The 19,676-nt window shown below is 41.7% G+C and overlaps 2 protein-coding genes across 3 annotated transcripts in view; both read right to left on the bottom strand.

Annotated features, from left to right (window-relative positions):
* Positions 1-181: 181 nt before the first annotated feature.
* ndufv3 (NADH:ubiquinone oxidoreductase subunit V3) lies at positions 182-9,515 on the bottom strand. The gene is made up of 4 exons (XM_008279440.1): positions 9,399-9,515; positions 6,628-6,739; positions 2,367-3,593; positions 182-615 (listed from the first exon to the last, which is right to left on the bottom strand). The coding sequence occupies exons 1-4, from the start codon at positions 9,441-9,443 to the stop codon at positions 446-448; spliced, it is 1,554 nt and encodes a 517-aa protein (XP_008277662.1). The 5' UTR covers positions 9,444-9,515; the 3' UTR covers positions 182-445.
* Positions 9,516-13,954: 4,439 nt separating this feature from the next.
* Positions 13,955-19,676, bottom strand: part of LOC103355590 (ATP synthase-coupling factor 6, mitochondrial) — a 14,198-nt gene continuing 8,476 nt past the window's right edge. The window contains exons 2-5 of one of the 2 annotated variants that reach the window (XM_008279438.1): positions 19,121-19,676; positions 17,645-17,708; positions 16,650-16,774; positions 13,955-15,111 (exon numbers count right to left, since the gene is read on the bottom strand). The exon at positions 19,121-19,676 is cut by the window's right edge and continues 1 nt beyond it. In XM_008279438.1, the coding sequence (XP_008277660.1) occupies positions 15,080-15,111; positions 16,650-16,774; positions 17,645-17,708; positions 19,121-19,676 (777 nt within the window). In that variant the 3' untranslated portion in view covers positions 13,955-15,079. The remainder of the gene's footprint in view (positions 15,112-16,649; positions 16,775-17,644; positions 17,709-19,120) is intronic. The other variant, XM_008279439.1, reaches the window with a different exon arrangement.

Raw genomic sequence — 19,676 nt, 5'->3', positions numbered from 1 at the left:
TCTACAGCTTTACCCTCTTGATACATATATTTTCAGCATCTGCACAGAAACAGGACAGATGCTGATCAGATGCTGATTCCTTACAGAATGAGCATAGCCAGGATAATTAGGGCATTACGCGCAAACAGGCAAGCTGAGGGAGTAAAAACTGTAACCATTAAAATAGAAACACAGATAAACCACTTGCGCACTCAGCTTTATTCAAATGACCCCCCAAGGCAAAAAAGCAGCATTAAAGAAGTGTTTGATTTTGCCCATCCCTTTATGTAAGACAAAACAGAATCACATCAGGCAAAACAGGCTTCATTTCTCTTCTGGTACTTTAATAATATGACATTTTCAACGGCAGAAATTAATGCAGATCTGGCATGCAGGGGGATGATCATACATAAAGGGCAATATCACCATGATCTTTAAGCAATTATTTTCAGCCAGGTCAGCTCTTCTAGTGTCTGGGTGAGGGTCTGCCAGAGGAGGGCTGAGGGAGACGGAACTTGGCCATCTCTACATCCAGGTCAGCAAATGTGAAGGGGGTGTAGCTGTGGTGCTGGTAGTTTTTGTAAGTGCTGTTGTCAAAAGGCTCCTCAGGCTCTAGAGGTGCCGCTGTTGTAGCCTCTGCAGAAGGAGGGGAAGAAGCAAAAAGGCATGTAAGAAAACACAGTTGGTGCAAAAATGACTATTAAAAATCTTACTGCTGTGCATGCATGAAAACAACAAGAAAAAAAAACAAAAGCTAAGACAACTGCAACACTGGGTGTAGTCCTGTGTTGTCAACATTACTGATCTTTAGGCAGCAAAGGCTGTTATTAGGACTTGTGGCTAGTTTTGTAAATATTTCAAAAGATTTTTGAGGGGACAGCACATTTACATATTCACACGTTCTAACAAAAGGTGGTTTATGGTGGGACATTTCCTATGGTAGCAAGTCAAGTTACCCCCAACAGAGTGCGGAGGCACACGGGTGTGAAATGCCCTAAGGATCATGTTTGTGAGAGGAAAGAATGTGAAGGTAAACTGGCTTGCCAACAGTAAAGACAGCCAATATACAGAAATAATACTGGCAGATACGCATGAAATGGATTTTAAAAAAGGCATCAAAATCATAGTGTATTGGAAACATGGGCTTTGATACTCTGCAAAATGTTCTTTAAATACCAATTTACTTTAAGATCAAAATTTATGTGGAAAACCAGTTAGCATGCTTTGACAGGGCATCAGAAAACAACCTCACATTGATAATCACAGAAAAACACATTTCAAGACATTCACATTATTTCAGTAGTTAATGCCGTGCTTATCCCATAGGTTTCCAGGTAAAGAACAAATTTACAAGGTTAAAAAAGAAACAGACAAGTGGTAAAATTAATGACCAAGGTGAAGAGGGGGTTATACTTCAGGAAGCAGGATTACCCAGATGGTCAGGACAGTGTTGGACAGAAAACTTTAACAAATGGCTGTAGTTATTGGAATGTTAAGGATCTGAGCCCTAACGGGTTTCTAAAACATCTGTAATTCTGTTTCCTGAAATACTTCCACTGACTCCAACCACTCCCAGTTTCTGCTCGTCCAGCTGCTGTCAGGGACACATTACTGTTAGCAATAGCTTTACCTGGAACAGCAAAAACCAAACAGTGCCATTGTTACCTGTAACATTAACATTAACTTCAACAACTGGACCCACATTTCATACACACAGAGTACACCAAAGATGAGCCAACATAAGAAAAACACAAGTGAAATACTCTGGGAGTGAAGATGGATCTGGAAACTACAAGCAGTGGTGAAGCTAGAGAGATTGTTTAAAAGAAACAGACATTGGTGGTAGGTTCCTGAGTCGCAAAAGGAAGAATAGAAAGCCGAAACGTGAGCAGGATTAGTGTCATGTATGCAACTAGCAGTATCACCATGATCATACACCTTGAATAGCAGACTGTAGCTGTTCCAGTGAGTCAATAACAGGGTGCAAGCAAATGCAATGCTAAAAAACAAGTACAATGCAGAAAATGCGAAAGAAAAAGGAATGCATTAAAAAAAAAAAAAAAACTACAAGCATGGCTAAACATGTATTCTACATTTATGTCATGCAAAACAACGAAACTGAAAACCAAGGTTATGGGAGGTTAGATGTTGCAGTGATGAAAAAAAACATAAATATGACTATTAAAGAGAATTCATGTATATATTATAAAAGCCACAAACCCAAAAGCAACTACTATATGTGAGGGAGTCGATGCCTGGTTAACACTTCAATAGTACAAACAGAACATGTTCTAAGGGATAGAGAGAGAGAAGTATGATCATCTGTGGGGGCTCAAAGATCCACAAAGAAGACAGGGAAAGGTAAAGAACGGGGGGGTTGTGTGTACCCTCAGACTGTTCAGCTGGGGCCTCCGCCTGCAGCTCCTCTCCAGCAGCTTCAACTACGGCTGGAGCAGGGTCCACCAGTTCCTCAGCACTCTCTGCAAGGGCAGAAACTTCAGCTGCAGCCTTAGCAGCGTCTTCAGTGGGACCGGGTTTAGCTTCTAGAAGCTCTGGTTCAGCTTCTATGTGGGAATCTCCTGCAAGGGCTTCAACAGCATCTGCGGCAGCTTCAACAGCTTCTGTGTGAGACTCAGCAGCATCTATGAGGGATTCTACAGGGGCAGCTGCAGCTTCTACAAGCTTGTCTCCAGCTTTTGTAGCCGCTTCAGCAGAGGCAGGTTCTGTTGTTTCGATGGGACTGTCAGTCTGGGCATTTTCTGGAGGCGTAGCCTTGGTCACAACTTCAGCTGGAGTTTGTACTTCAGCATCAGACGCAGCAGGAGATGCATCATCTTTTATCACTTCTGGAGAAACTTCCACTGCAAACTCAGCTGAAGCCTCTGGACTGCCCACCTCTTGAGCATCTTCTGTAGAAGCGCAGATGTCAGGGGCTGAGTCAATTAACTCCTCAGAACTAACAGTGGCTACCTCCCTGGTACTTTGAACTGCTTCTGAGTGTGCATCTGCCTCTTGTATAGCTTCAGGTTCCCTCTGAGCTTCTTTGGAGTCTTCTGTCACTTCTGCCCCTTCTTTCACAGTGGATTCTGACATCTCTGGTGGAGAGATCCTGGTGTCAGCCTTCACTTCTGACCTCTCACCCTCAGAGTCAGAGTCAGAGTCAGAATCAGAATCAGAATCAGAATCAGAGTCAGAGTCCCCAGACGAGGAGGAGGACGACCCGTTTGCTGCTGCGTCACCAGCATCAGGCAAGGCTGTGGAATCTGGTGCTGAGCTTTTACCGCTTGTCTCAACCAGGGGTTTAGCTGCTAAAGGAGCTGTTTCAACTGAAGGTGGAGCTATGTCAGGAATCACTGGAGCAACATCTGGGTCAGGAGCTGGATCTGATGAGGCAGCTGCAGCCTCTGCCACATCTGGCTCAGGTACACCCGGTTCCCTGCCAATGTCTGCAACTGCTGCAGCTACATGTGTTCCTGCAGCGGCAGTGGAGCCAACCACTGGTCCAGTTACACCTAGAGACTGTGGTGGAAAAACTCCAGGCTCTAAAATTCTAATTGGGAAGGCAACTGTGGTCTTGTAGTTTAGCAGAGTTGTTCTCTCATCTGGAGCTTCTGCTGTTGAGTAAAATGGTAAATGGACATGGGCAGTTAAAAAACAAGTTTTCAGTCAAAAGCTTATCTTGCTTTCCACAAATTTTCTTTTAAAAATGTACAGAATAGAAGCATAATATTTAATTTCCAAATACAGAAACTTTAAGTCCATGCAAAGCAGTAAAAATGTGTTCTTACTTTGTCACAACACAAAACATGTACTTGTAACCATCAGTAAAAATCTAAGAAAAAAAATTAAAAATCACCAAATTTAGAAAATTTGATTTCATAGCTGTAAGAAGTGCAGAATTCTTTGTACGGAAATGCTGGTGGCATGTTTACTCAAGACGTGACTAACAGCGTATACACGAGCAGTGATCCTCAGCTCTCTTTTCATTGTGGCTCTTTAAGGAAACCAATCCACCTCTTCATCATCTCATCCTTCTTAATTAAGTTAGAGGACACTTGGCTGTTCTGCAAATTCTGACATCCAGGAAGCTGCACTTGCTGGACAAAGGCATTTCTAGCTAGCAAAATGTGGGGAGTAGTAGGTGTGGTAACTCCCAATCAAGTGTGAGAGCCACCCTAGTTGGCCCTAATTTAATACCATTATAGTTTGGTGGATGGGTCATGAAATGTTTGGCTCCAGTGCATCATTGACTCAGGAATTCTGACCCAATCCAAAAATCATAATGAAAAATTTTAAAATTTCAGTATCGTACACTGCTAAGCCACAACATTAAAACCAGTAACAGGTCAAGTGAATAACTTTGATCTTCTTATTACAATGGCACCTGTGACTGGGTGGGTTATATCAGGCAGCAAGTCTTTAATTCTTGAAATGTATGTGTTGGAAGCAGAGAAAATGATCAGTGTAAGGGTCTCAATGACTCTGACAGGGACCAAATGGGGATGGCAGAGGACTGGGTCAGACAACTCCCAAACAGCAGGTCTTGTGGGGTGTTCCCAGTATGCAGTGGTTAGTTCTCACTATAACAGTGCTCTAAAGAAAGATAACTAGTGAATCAGCGGACTGCTGAAGCTTATGGGGAATCCAAATGTTTGGGATTCTTGGGTGTTTCTGCCTTTGTTAAGCGCTATGAGATGACTTGTCGTTGTAAATATGCGCTATATAAATAAAATTGAATTGAATTGAATTGAACCGGATCATGGCCAGTAAAGGCTTACTGATTTATGTGGAGAGCAAAGGCTAGTCTGTGTCAAAAAAAACAAGCCCAAAACTGCTTAAGCCTCAATACTGATATTGCTAAAAGGAGTCGCAACAAAAGTGCATCAGCTTGGTGTGTGGGGCTCCAAAGCTGTAGACTGGTATGAGAGTCCATGCTGACCCCTGTCCACCACTGAAAGAGCTAACAAATGCTATGTGACAACAGAACTGGACCACAGTGCAATGGAAGAAGGTGGTCTGGTCTCATGAATAACACTTTCTTTCTTGTAATGTGGATATCCAGGTGCGTGTGTGTCATTTACCTGACAAGAGATGGCAGCAGGATGAACTACAGGAACAAGGGAAGCCAACAGGGCCAGTGTGATGCTCTGGATAATGTTATGCAGGGAAATCTTGGTTCCTGCATTCATGTGGATGTTACTACACATGTAGTACCTATCTAATGTACACCCCTTCATGGCAGCAGTATTCCCTGATGGCAGTGGCCTCTTTTATAAGGACAATGCTTCCTGCTACACCACAAAATTTGTTCAGGAATGGTTTGAGGAATCTGACAAAGAGTTTGAGGTGATGGCTTGGCCTCTAAAATCCCAGATACCAATCTAACTGAGCATGTGTAGGATGTTTTGGAAAAACAAGTCGGATCCATTGAGGCCTGACCTCACAACTTCAAGGACTTATAGGATCTGAAACTCACATCTTGGAACAAAACAGGACTCTTTCAGAGATCTTTGGAGTCCAGGGACCTCATTTATCATCAGATGTGTGCTTAGTGAGTGTGTACGAACATTCCCACACAAAGTATGGAATTTATCAACTTGTACTTATACTTAGGAATGTGCATAAATATACACACAACTCTGATCATGCTCACGCACATAACCTAGCGGTAGAATAGTGAAACTACAAATAGAAAGCATTCAGGGATTTTGACACATTCCAGCGTCAGGTCAGAGACATGTGCAGCATTTTCCAGCCATCACTGAGCAGGATCATGCTAGCAGTGTTGATGCCATAACTCCTCTGGCCCCAGCCTACATCCAGTTCCCTTACAGACATCACCAATATTCACTTGCTTTATAAAGAGGCGTGTTGTTGCCATATATGGTTGATTGGAGCCGTTTCCGAAGGCAGATGATCCCGAAAGTGCATGGGCATGGTGGTTAAGAACAAGTGGGATTTACCAACACTGATGACTTACTGATGTGTGTATGACCCACGTATGCATGTTGGATAAAGACTGATTTTTTTTGCACTTACGCACATTCTAAATTTCATTCGTAAGACAGAACTTAGAACCTTTTCTATGCACTGATGATAAATGAGTCCCCAGGTCTAAATGGCTCAATGCTGTTTAAGCAGCATCAGCCATCTACACAATATTAGCCTACTGGTTTAATGTTGTGGCTGATCAGTGTTCTTCACAGGCTTTTCACATGCTTGCAGCAACTATTTTCTGAAGTGCTATCATGTGTTTAGAAACAAACCTCCAAATTTACTTTACACTGGTTTCAATGTTAACCTGGTTTGTACTGTCATAGTATGTATACAGGGGTTCTGCAGGGGCGACTCTTTAAGTCCTTAAACACCACTGAGTGTAAAAACCTAACTTTATAAGCAGCTTCATTTATCACTGAATCATATTGGATGAAACGGATGACTGGAAGAGAGACAATATTTTAGATGCGCCTGCACATTTCCTGCACTGTAAAGAAAAAGTTACATGTTAAGCTCTAAAGTCAACATAATATAACCCAAAATATGTATACACATATGGTGTGTAGCACTTTGGTAACACAAAAATGCAACCAGCCAGCAAAACCCTAAAACTTCAAACTTTATGCAGTGAACACAATCAAATGGCCTTACTTTTGCCTGCAGCCTTCGCCTTTTTTGCTGGTTTTGGCGGTTCTTCAACATGAGTGCAGAACAAAGCAGCTGGGCGACTGCTCAAGAAACCCCAGCTTTTAAACCGGAGACACTGCAGAAGAGCAAAGACAGCTTTTGGCATGAGTGTAGCACCAAACATGCAGTCCACATTTCAGCAACCAAGCTCCAAAAAAAAAAAAACTGAGGAAAAATAGCAAAATACTAATTAACAATACTGTTGCTTAATAAGCATTACAAAACTTTTTTTTTAAAAAGTCTGTTTTCCTGCTGGATGACTTTTCACAACTACACAAATATCTTGAAATTGTAGATAGTATGTGTGATTGCATGAATAACTTATTTTCTAGGACCATGTTGCCATGACATCCCAGATATTTACGGATCTAATGTTATTGTATCATATAGATTTTTTATTTACTACTATCAGTGTTCACAGCATCGTCAGTGGAAAGCAAGAGTCAGTTATTGAAGACAGTGAAAATTTAGACTCAGGACATCTAAAGTAAATGGACTGCACTTATATAGCACTTTTCTACCTTAGTGGTATTCAAAGCGCTTTACTCATTCACACATATTCGTACACCAATGGTGACCGAGCTGCCATGCGAGGTGCTGTCTGCCATTGGGAGCAACCTCAGGTTCAATGTCTTGCCCAAGGACACTTTGGGGGGGGGGGATCGAACCGCCAACCTTACAATCAGCGGACAACCGCTCCACCACCTGAGCCACAGCCGCCCAAAGTGAAGTAAATTCTTGTTTGCTGAATTTTTTAGGATTATGATTTCGAGGTTATGTAAATCAGAAATTCAGGACCTCAAAATAATGGAATAAATAATTTTGAGGTTGCGTGAATTACTATTCAAACAGTACAAGGAGAGTAGGCCACAGAGGGTCACTGCTGAAAAGAATGGCTGTTAGCAGATCTCGAAGCATATTAATGAAAAGTTGACTGGAAGGAAAAAGGTGTGGTAGGAAAAGGTGCAGAAGCAACAGGGATGACTGCAGCCTTGAGAGGATTGTCAAGAAAGGTTGATTTAAGAACTTGGGAGAGCTTCACAAAAACTGAGGCTGGTATCGGTGCATGAAGAGCCACCAAGCACAGACAACTTCAGGAAAGGAGCTGCAAATGTTTTATTTCTAATATCAAGTCACTCACACCAGAAGTGTCTTATTTGGGCTAAGGAGAAAAAAAGAACTGGATTTTTTCATAGTGGTCCAAAGTCCTTTATTTAGATTTAAAAAATGATTTTGCATTTCATTTGGAAATCAAGATCATGGAGTCTGGAGGAAGAATGAAGAGGCACAAAGTCCAGGGTGAAGTTTCCACAGTCTGTGATGATTTGGGGTACCATGTCTTCTGGTAGTGTTGGCCCACTGTGTTTGAACAAGTCCATAGTCAACACAGCATCTACCAGGAGATTTTACAGCACTTCCTGCTTCTACCAGCCAACAGGCTTTATGAACCCATGACCTGAACCCTACAGAACCCCACATGGGGCTTTGTCAAGAGAAAGATGGGAAACACCTGACCCTAAAATACAGACAAGCTGAAGGCTACTATTGAAGCAACCTGGGCCTCAGCAGGGCCACGGACTGATTGTCTCCATGCCACTCTGCATTGATGCAGCAGTTCATGGTAAAGGAGCCCCAACCACATAGTGAGAGTATACATACACACTTTTTTTTAGAAGTTGGACATTTCTGTATTGTAAATCCTATGTTTTTATTTCATATTTTAAGAAATATTCTTATAATTTGAGATATGAATTTCTGATTTCCATGAGTTATAAGCCATAGTCATCAAAATTAAAAATAAAAGACTTAAAATGTTTCATTTTACATGTAATCAATATAGAACATATTAAAGTTTAGCCTAGCCTAGTTTAGAATTAAATTACAGAAAGCAATCTTTTCAGGATATTGCATCAGTACTGTATCTGCTACCAGTGCTTATTGTGATTCATTTGATTAAATCTGAAATGCCAGAAACATGCCACTACACAACGTGCTGCGGGTGTGTGTAGTGACCACAGACAGCCAGTCACAGCTCAACGTGTGGTCAGTGAAACACCGAACTATATCCGGTCAATTTTTCCTTTGATCGAGTCAATGAAAGACGATACAACGTCCACACAACCATGAACGCACTCGTTATAGGGGCTTTATTATAGGTGTACGGGCTATTTTGAACGATGCACAAAAATAACTACTTTGTGGCCGTTCAACTTTCAAATGATATTTGAAATAAAGTATTTAAAGTAAACAAAGTAAATAAAATTATTTAATTTTCTGGATTAGCGACAGCGAATATTTGTGACAGGTTACTATATTTATGTGCAATTGTCCTTGAAAATAGGATTACTCACTGCTGGGTGCTAATCATGTCAAACGAACTGGAACAGGAAGAATGCAAATATAGAATAACTGAAACTACGGAAAAGCACTGAGAGGTACGAGTCTGTTCGGGTGAGTCCCTTCGCCCAGGTGACTGAACAGGGTCGTGTGTGGAGCTGCAGTCAGCCTCCACCGTTGAAACTCTTTGTAAAGTGCAGATCTTAAGAGTGTCAACAACAGAAACAACAGCAGTTAAACGAACCGACGAACACGGTGGCTTTTGTCCGGTTAGCAGGAACAACACGCAGTAGCTCCTCTCGGCTACATGGACTAGCCGGTGTTCTGATACTTATGGAGGCACGATGTCCGAGCAAGACACATTTAAAACGTCAAGTAGTCAGTTCAGGTGTTATTACCTTGAGAGAACCCAGTCGTCCTAAGTGTAACATGGAGGCCGCCATTTCGTGTTCCCAGTGCTATGTTCCGGGTGGAAACAGGTGGGTGGGGGTTAACGACAACGGTTCCACAAGGACACAGATAAACCAGGACCTAGTCCTTTACAGGGTTTCCACTTTGTTAAATGTCAAAGCACGACAGATTTGACACGGTCCTTCATTTTACCTTATACTAGTGCTATGTGTGAGGTCACATTCAGCCTCCGCATTAAGGTGTGTTCAGCTTCAGTCTCCTGGGGGCAATTTAAGGAACATAGGGCAGTTGGATCAACAATAAATAATTTAAGGTGCAGATTGACTGAACATAAATAAGTTCAGTGTCATACATACTCTATGTCAGGAATTTCACTTTCATATTCATACGATCTCTCTTCCTTCTCACTTATTAAACAGATTAATTAATGTGTGCAGGACCGTTTTAATGTGGGGTCAGTTTGACCTTTGAACCCTGAAGCTGTGTGAACCTGCTGTGTTTTACTGAGCAGGGCTGCTCTCACATGTTGTGTAGTTTAGATGTCATCTGTGTGACACAAATAAACAAACAGAAACAATAAATCTGCAAAGTTTTATTTTGTTCTGAGGCCCAGAAGAATGAATGACATTGTCAGACAAGAATCAAATATCAAACTGTGTCTAAATAAATAAATGAGTGTCTATAAAGGTACGTCCTGAGCTCGTCTCTGCTCCAGCTCCGGCCTCTGACACTGTAACTCATGTCTACAGCAGCTGAAAGACCAACACCAGCTGGTTTTAGACACCAGAATGTTCCAACAGCTTTATATGGATCTTTATACTGGAACAGGCCTATACCTTACTACGTTAAACACTGTGAGATGGCATATGTTGTAAACTGTGCTATACAAATAAAAATGACTTGACAGACGAGCAAACACAACTAGACGGCAAACAATGGCATGAAAAGAAATTCTACCTGTCTTGTATTTTTATTGTGTTTAACTGGTTCAAAGGGGAATGGCTTTAATGTCTCCCCTGTTACAAACCCGGCTCTGCCACTGGGTTGCCAAAAGTTTGATTCTCTCAATTGGAACAAATGAGGCCATCTGATTGGCCGAGCGCTCGTGGTAATCGTAACAACAGAGATGCGGCTCCGTGATAGCACCGTGACACGGAAGGCGGGACATCAGAGTGGGTCCTGATTGGTCAGAGACTGGAACAATTGGAACCGAGTTTGGGGAGGCTCTGGAGGGAAGATGTACAGTACCGGTGTATCCTCGCTGTATTTTTCATAAAGTTTTTTTCCACACCCGTGACATAAAAGAGGCGACACACACCTGACACACACACACACAATATACAAACCATGTCAGCAGCAGGACTGACAAATACCTGTACATGATATTCAGTATTAATATATGTCACACTTTATTTGTGTAGTACTATTATAGGTGCCACTACTATTTTATACTTAACACTGCACCTGTATGTCAAAAAAAACAAACAAAAAAAACATGTATGATATCTGTACATTCTCATCACATTCTCATGGGCAGCTGTGGCTCAGGTGGTAGACCTGGTGGTAGGTTGTCCTCTGATCATATGGTTGGCGGCTCGATCCCCACTCCTTGCACAGTCAAAGTGTCCTTGGGCAAGACACTGAACCCAAAATTGCTCCCAATGGCAGGCTATTGGTGTATCAATGAGAAAACATTGTAAGGGGCTTTGAGTGCCGCTAAGGTAGAAAAGTGCTATGTAAGTGCAGTCCATTTACCATTCTGCTGTGTTGTGACATGAATTACAGGTGAAAATATGTTCTGTATATCATAAACACTGCTCTACTCATCTGACAGAGATCATAAAACACTGGTAGGTTATTATAAAACAGCAGACAGGTGATGGAAAAGTGTCTCCTTTTGTTATAAACCTACTGCCTTGACTCCTCTTTCCTTGCATCAACTCACCTCCTCCACTTGAGTCTCTGCTGGGAGGGACGAAGACGAGTCATCGAGGATGTACAATCAGTGAAATAGGAAAAGGGGCATCTTTGAAAGGGGTTAAAGATTCTTTCAGATTTATTGTGACATTATGTCTGTGTTTGTGTAAGTGTTTGTTTTTCTTGTTTGCTATCTGCTTCCAGCTCCTGGGTTAGGTTCATTTCTCACACCTAATTTATATTTTGGGCTGCAAGGTGGCACAGTTGGTAGCACTGTTGCCTCGCAGCAAGAAGGTCACCAGTTCGCGTCCCGGTGGGGGCACCGGGATCTTTCTGCGTGGAGTTTTCATGTTCTCCCCGTGCAGCGTGGGTTCTCTCCAGGTTCTCCAGCTTCCTCCCACAAGGTCCAAAAACATGTTGAGGTTAATTGGTGATTCTAAATTGCCCGTAGGTGTGAATGTGAGTGTGCTTGGTTGTCTGTCTCTAAGTGTAGCCCTGTGATAGACTGGTGACCTGTTCAGGGTGTCCCCTGCCTTCGCCCTAAGTCCAAGTATAGATAATGGATGGATTTGTATTTTCCACTCATGTTCATAATCTGTAATGTCACTGGGTTTTACATGTCGTGGAGTAAAAAGTACAATATCTGGTATCACAATGTATGGAAGTATTATGAAACAAAAATATTCAAGCGAAAATAACTTCACATTGTACTTTAGGTCATTACTTCAGTGCTTTCCACCACTGTCTTAAAATAAATACTGTTTGCAACAGGATACCTAATTCTAAGTATTATAGGTACTCCCATAATCAGGTCTATAAACAGCAATACTATAATAATGATCATTGCAGTGTGTGTGTGTGTGTGTGTGTGTGTGTGTGTGTGAGACTATATACAGTTGAAACCAGGAGTTTACTGTATAAAAAGACAGGAAACTTTTTTTTCTCACTGTCTGACATTAAATCAGACTGAACTTCTCCTGTTTTAGGTCAGTTAGGATTACCAACATTATTTCTATTCACTAAACGCCAGAATAATGAAAGAATTTTTTCATTACTTCCTTCAAAGTCAGAAGTTTACAAACACTAAGGTTACTACGGCTTCAGACTATTTGGGAAAGGCCAGATGATGATGTCATGGCTTTGGAAGCTTTTGATAGGTTAATTGACAACATCAGGGTTAATTGGAGGCACACCTGTGGATGTATCTTAAGGTACACCTCAAACACTCTGCTTCTTTTGTGACAACATGGAACATCTAAAGACATCAGGCAAGATATCAGGAAGAGAACTGTAGACATCCACAAGTCTGGTTCATCCTTGGGTAGAGTTTCCAGATGGCTGAAGGTTCCACGTTCATCTGTTCAAACAATTATATCAAGTATACACACCATGGGAATGTCCAGCCATCATAGCACTCAGGAAGGAGACGGGTTCTGGTGTTTTGGTGAGAAATGTGCGTATCAACCCCAGAAGAAAAGCTAAACACCTTGTGAAGATGCTGCTGAAGCTGGTCAGAGAGTCATTATCCACAGTGAAACCAGTCCTGTACTGACATGGGCTGAAAGGCTGCTCAGAGAGGAAGAAGACATCACTCCAGAAGAAACATAAAAAAGCAGATTACAGTTTGTAAATGCATACAGGGACAAAGACCTTCATTTGTGGAGACATGTCCTAACTGTGAAGCACGGGGGTGGCAGCATCATGTTGTGGTGGTATTTTGCTGCAGGAGGGACTGGTGCACTTCACACAATAGATGGCATCATGAGGAAAGAACATTATGTGGAAATATTGAAGCAACATCTCAAGACATCAGTCAGGAAATTAAAGCTTGGGCACCAATAGCTCTTCAGATGGACAATGACCCTCAGCATAGCGCCAGATTAGTTACAGAGAGGCTTCAGGACAACAAAGTCAGTGCTGTGGAGTGGCCATCACAAAGGCCTGATCTCCATCCTGGAGAACATTAGTGGGCAGAGCTGAAAAGGTGTGTGGAACAAGGAGACCAACAAACTTGACTCAGTTCCACCAGTTCTGTCAGGAGGAATGGGCCAGAATTCATCAAAATATTGTGAGTAGCTTGTTGAAGGAAACCCAAAACGTTTTACCCAAGTCATAGTGTAAAGGCAACGCAACCAGATACTAAGGAAACATAGGGAGGAAAAAGGAAATTAATCTAAAAAAATTATCTCTCTCATTGTTCTGGCGTTTAGCAAATATAAATAATGTTGGTAAACCTGACTGACCTAAAACAGGAAAAGTTTAGTCTGATTTAAGGTTGGATACTGAGGGGAAAAAAAGGCTTTATGTGTTTTTATACCGTGGATGTAAACTTCTGGTTTCAACTACACGTGTGTGTGTGTGTGTGTGTGTGTGTGTGTGTGTGTGTGTGTGTGTGTGTGTATATATATATATAAAAATAATACAATGTAAATACATACACACACTGGATTGTTTAGGACACTAAATCTCCATTACAAGCAGTGTTACATCCTGATCTTCAAAAAGTGTGTTTGTTAGTTGTGTTGCTGGTGGAGGTGGAGCTCAGAGGTTGCTTATAAACTACCATAAGTTTAGTAACCCCACTTTCCTGTGCTCATTCGGCATTTTGGTCAATTCCAAGCTCAAGTCCAGGTGCCCAACCGCAAGTTTTATTATATATATTTATGAACAACTTTCCTACATAAAATGCACACTCTACGATACTGTAAATTACAACCCAATATCAAATACTTACTAATGATCACACAAATACACATACCTAAGTCTGAAACGCATTCTAATGGTCGAATGCGTGGCAGCCATTACTGGTGCTTACAGACTGGAACAGTATGATTAAAAGCAGAAAAAAACCAGGAGATGACTCACTTGGATCATCTACAGTATGACAAAATATTTCAAAGCAACTCGGAGGTACACTGGAATTGGCAACATTCTGTGTAAAAACTAAAAAGGACTAACTGAGTTCATTATATTCCGTTAATGTCTTTGATTTAATGTTATTTATGCATGTGTCTTTCTGCACTCCAAAGTTTTCCAATTTCAAGTTCTGTTTTCTGTCCAGAATAATTTGTGTGCAAAGAGTTGCACAGTGAGCAAGCTCATTTAGACATCTGTCAATAATTTGACATCTCATGAACCATGGCGGCACGGGCTCACGATTGTGTGTGTTTTATTGCTGACCCTGCATCGTCATTTCATTCTGCAGTGCATCCTTGATGTAATTTGTATGAATGAAAGTCTGAATCTGAATCTAATAAGACAAGATGTGGATGAAGAGCATCATTCATCAGCCTAACTGACCATGATGTCAGATCTGAAAATGTGCTTATTTAGTCTAAAAAAAAAAACACATTCTGAGTATTTTCTGCCATCTACTTTCTATTCCTGCATTGTCACCTTACTGGATCAAAATACAGTGAATTGAAATAGCTTTGAGGAAAAGAGGTTAAGAGACATACATATAACAAACATGACCTGGAATTTATTAGTTTTCTTCACACTCACCTCAGCCATGATCATTCTACACAAAACATAGTTCACAGCTCTAAGTTCACTCTGTCTGCCTAAAATGTACATCCAATGCTTTATCTGTAGTCCCATAGAACATACAGAAACAGTTGTATCTTCACACACAAGGCTGGAGGCAAGGGTTTGTTGATCTAACATCATGCAGACTGTTCGTGTTTTACAGTCAAGCACAGATGTACAGTCAAAAGGCGAGAGGAGAAAAGTTCAGTTGAAGTGCTGATGTTCACTTCTGAGAAACTTCATCCAGCTTGGGCTCTAAGACACACAAAGTATTGCTGTTAACATTTTATGATCTTTAGATGAAAGACTCCACCATTCACTATAAAAAAAATAAAAAATAGTTCAGGGGCCTGTACTACAAAGCAGGTTTAACATATCCAGTGCATCTTTTCATTACCGTCTTCACCTAACCCAACAACAGTAGCTGGATAGTCAGACAGTCCAACTTTATTATGAAGCTGGTTTTTAACTCAGTATGTCAGCCAAGAATTTCTGAACCTGGATGTGAGCACATAAACGTGAAAGAGGCAGAGTTGGCAAATAACTAATCACAAACATGGATGGGTCTTCTGGCACTAGAGAGGTATAATTTGCAAAGGAAGAGCAAACAACTTCCCTGAGGTACCCTACCAAAGGGATCAATAAAGTTCTATCTAATCTAATCTAATCTAATCCAACACTATAATACTGGAGAAATATGATTTTAAACACATAATACAGACTAAAAGATAGCTGCAGCAGTCGAAGCACAAGGGAAAGCAGCAAAGAGCTCAGACTGTGCAAATGTTAACAGGTTTATTGATTTCACTACAAAGTTATTAGGACACCACTAGTAGAATAAATATTTTGCTTAGATATATTCTTCTGGTGTGTAACAGTTTTATAGCTTCAGTTGCAGCCCTGGTGGTGTTAAATGGTCTGACCAAAGAGTTAACATTAAAACACAAAAATACTCATACCTTTCCTTTTTCAGTCACTGTGCAACAAGCTCTGCTGGATCTTCTAATGCTGAGGGCATTTTCCAAGAGATCTGACTGGTCAGTAGGAAGAGCTTTATCTCTTATCTGTAACATTCAGCATAAGTTACCAAGGTAATGTACCCCAGTAAAAGGTGAACCATCGCTGTACTACCAAACCCAGATTCAAACCTGAAGCTACCTTGATAACCTCAAATCCTGCTTTGTAGTACAGGCCTCAGGAGGTGCTTAGAACACGATGTACACACCACAGCCACAACATTAAAACCACCCACCAAATAGTGTGTAGGTTGTGTAGGCCCCCTGTGCTGCCAAAATTCTGCCTTTTTGGAGCATGTACATAGGGCTTCTGAGGTATCTGTGGTGTCTGGCACCAGAATGTGGCCGCAGGCACTTTGGGTCCTGTGGGTTTGCACCCTGGGAACAGCTCAGGCCTGTTCCATCGCATCCTGTGGATCACTGATCAAAATGAGAACTGGGGAGTTTGGGGCATGGATTTCTTTGCTGTGTTTTTCGAGCCTTTCCTGATCAGTTGTTGCAGTGTAGCAGGGTGCATTGTCCTGCTGGGGTAGACCTCTGCCACAGGCGAGTACAATGTAGGGGTGCTGGGTTGTTTAGGTGGGTGGTACGTGCCAAAGATACATCCACATGCTTGCCAGAAGTCAAGGCTTCCCAGCACAACATCACAACATTGCATTGTAAAGAGAAGATCAATGTCATTCACGTTATCTGTCAGTGGCTTCGTTGTTGTGGCTGAATGGTGTATACTGCACACATCACACTGCTGTTGACTGATAGGTGATTGACTTGACTTACCTGTGAACTTGAACTCAGGGAAAGATGTCAGGTCACCACCACCATAAAGTCTCTGAAGCTTGGCTATCTCCTCTGCCAAAGCCTTCTCATACTCTGAACCTGCATCAACTAGCCCCCCAGTAGCTCTACAGGAGGAAGACAAAGACCAGCTATCAGCAGGACAATAATTAATTTTCTCCCAGACTTGATTAGCTCTTGTTTGAATTGTCAACGCAAATTCAGTCACATTTAAGATGTTTTTATTATCAACGTCGTTTGATCTAATCCTACATACACTATACTGTAATTAACTAGTTAACTATCACAAATGCTAAGACATGTTCTGCCAACAGTAGTTTTCAGACAAGACAAAACTCAGCAGTGAGATGTCCAGGTCATGGTATTACCAGTGCTTCAGTAAAAGGCAACTGGACTGGACGTTTACCCTCTCATCCAAGAAGCTTCTTCAGTGCGATAGTTTCTCATTTAAAGTGATTCATTGGTGGATCTAAATGTATCATCATTGTCATTTATTGACTTGATATCATAAAGTCAATAAAATAAGGACAATGTCATTATTTAATTATGCACATAACATCACCTGCGGCGTAATTAATCCAAGTGGTTGATGCCTTGTATGATATGGAAACGCAAACAACAGTAAACCGTTGCAGGTCACAATGCAGCTCATAAAAACACCACTAACAGCACACCAACAATAATAATTTTTTTTTAAAGCATGTGTTGGGCATTCAGAACCTCTTTTTTTGTTGCAGTTTGGCTGGAGTTCAGTTTAATTTGTGCTGGTTTTTGACACAGCAAATCAGGCCGAGTTTATCACAAAGCTGCATTTGGATCTCTGCACGTTGTGGTTAAGCTGGATTAATTCTAAACAACAGCTAAGCTAGTCTGATGCTAAGCGTCAGAGCAACAGCCTGATGAAGTTTTTGAGAAAATCTGCTAACAAACAAACATAGGTGAACCTTAACTGGCTTTGTAGAGGCAGTGACACTTACTGGCTTTTTGAGGAGTACTGACGGATGGAGTCCAGGAAGAGCTTCTGAATTGGGTCCATTTGAGCTAAGAGTCACAGGGAGAAAACGAAAAATTATTTCTCTTCACAGAAAAATTCGACATAGTACCAAGATCATGTAACTGAATATCATCTGCCCACTTGAAGACAACAAACAAATCATTGATTAACAGTAAACCTTCATGCATGAAACAGCACCTGGGAGTGGTAGACAGGAGCCAGATACAGAGGTCAAAAAGGGGAAAATGTGTGAAAGGTCATGTCAGTTAACAGATTAAAATGTTGCTGTGATAGGTCATGCTAAACTTCACATTTACAGTCTTGCTTGGCATTGTAAAATGAAGGTTTCCCGCAGTCTGCTTGCAAAGAAGCCAAATTCAAATCTCACACTCACTTGTACAGGCAAGTTCAAAGAACCAATTTAAAATCTTCAAGTTTTACTCCACACACAGCAACCAAGGTGCATTTACCATGAAAGAAAGGGGAAGGAAAATTTCCTTTTACACTTTATCCATAAACATAATTAATAGTATCAAACATCTACTGACATCACATTTATGATGGGACTCTAAAATATGCGTAAGAAGTGTAAGGCAGGGAGGAACAAAAGAGGTCGGAGGTTAAAAAAAAACCCCAAAAAACCAAACAAACACAAAAAAGGAAAACACAAGATGACAGGTGATGGCTGGAACCTTAACATTCTCCTTCACCAGTGAGAAAGGTACCTTTAACATTATCTTTTTTGTTTACCATTCACCAATACAAAATTAGAAACAGTCCCATTAAACCACATCACAACACTAGGAAATAGTGCAGAGGATTATATTCTGTTGTGTTGGACCATCTTAGGAAAGCAGCCTTGGAATGTGACTGTGGATCATAAAACCAAGGAAATCACTTGTATTTGTGACTAAAATAGCGCTAATTAGTAAGGGTGGGACAAACTAAAGACACTGACTTATTCAGGAAGGTATAAAAGAAATTCTAGAAAGCAAAAGAAATACATGCGGTTAGCTGACATTTGTTTTAAGTGAAAAACAAAAAAAGGGGGGAAAAAAGCAAGCCAAAAACCTCAAGCTAAAATGCTGTGACATTAGTACATGCATCATATGAAAGATGGCAGAAGAAGCACAAATGCATTGGACAACCAAATGAAGTAAACTGCATGGAAAATGACCCGGCCTCAGAGGAGCAGGGTGAGTATGGCAGAATGAGGTAGTGTTTAACTATCATGGATTAAAATGCAGCAACTAAAACTACAGGACTGTTAGGAACAAGCAGCATGAGGCTGGAACAAAAAAGTGCACGTATCTTTAAACTTTATCTTTACAGTCATCACTAACTACTGCACTACTGCATATACTTGTATAAACTGTGAGGAAAATGACGACAGGTAGACTGCAGGGTCCACAGAGGAAAAGAGAAGGATTATGGGGGAGGGGGTGCTTGTAGTGTGTACCCTCAGATGGTTCAACTGGTTCAGCTGGGGACTCCAACTGCTGCTCCTCTCCTACGGCTTCAGCTACGACTGGAGCAGGGTCCTCCAGCTCCTTGGCACTCTCTGCAGGGGCGGAAGCTTCAGCTGCAGCTTCAGCAGGGGCAGTTTCGACAGGGGCCTCAGCAGCGGCAGTTTCTACAGGGGCCGCTTCAACGGGGGCCTCAGCGGTTGCAGCTTCTATGGGGGCCTCAGCAGTTGCAGCTTCTACGGGGGCTTCAGCGGCTGCAGCTTCTACGGGGGCCTCAGCGGCTGCAGCTTCTACGGGGGCCTCAGCAGGGGCAGCTTCTACGGGGGCCTCAGCGATTGCAGCATCTACAGGAGCCTCAGTAGGAGTGGCTTCAGTGGTAGCTTCAACAGGTGGAACAGTTTCAGCAGCTGTGGCTTCAGGGGTCTCTTTGATTGAAGGTTCTGCTGGAGTAGCTTCAGAGACTGGTGCTGCTTCAGCAGCTGGTGGAGTAGAGGCAGCTTCAGCAACAGCTTCAACGACAACTTCAACCGCTGGTACAGCTTCAGCAAC

The sequence above is a fragment of the Stegastes partitus genome, unplaced genomic scaffold (genome assembly GCF_000690725.1).
Source record: "Stegastes partitus isolate 25-593 unplaced genomic scaffold, Stegastes_partitus-1.0.2 Scaffold159, whole genome shotgun sequence".
Taxonomy (NCBI): domain Eukaryota; kingdom Metazoa; phylum Chordata; class Actinopteri; family Pomacentridae; genus Stegastes; species Stegastes partitus.
The sequence above is the reverse complement of the archived record's forward strand: the minus strand, read 5'-3'. Positions and strand labels throughout refer to the sequence as shown.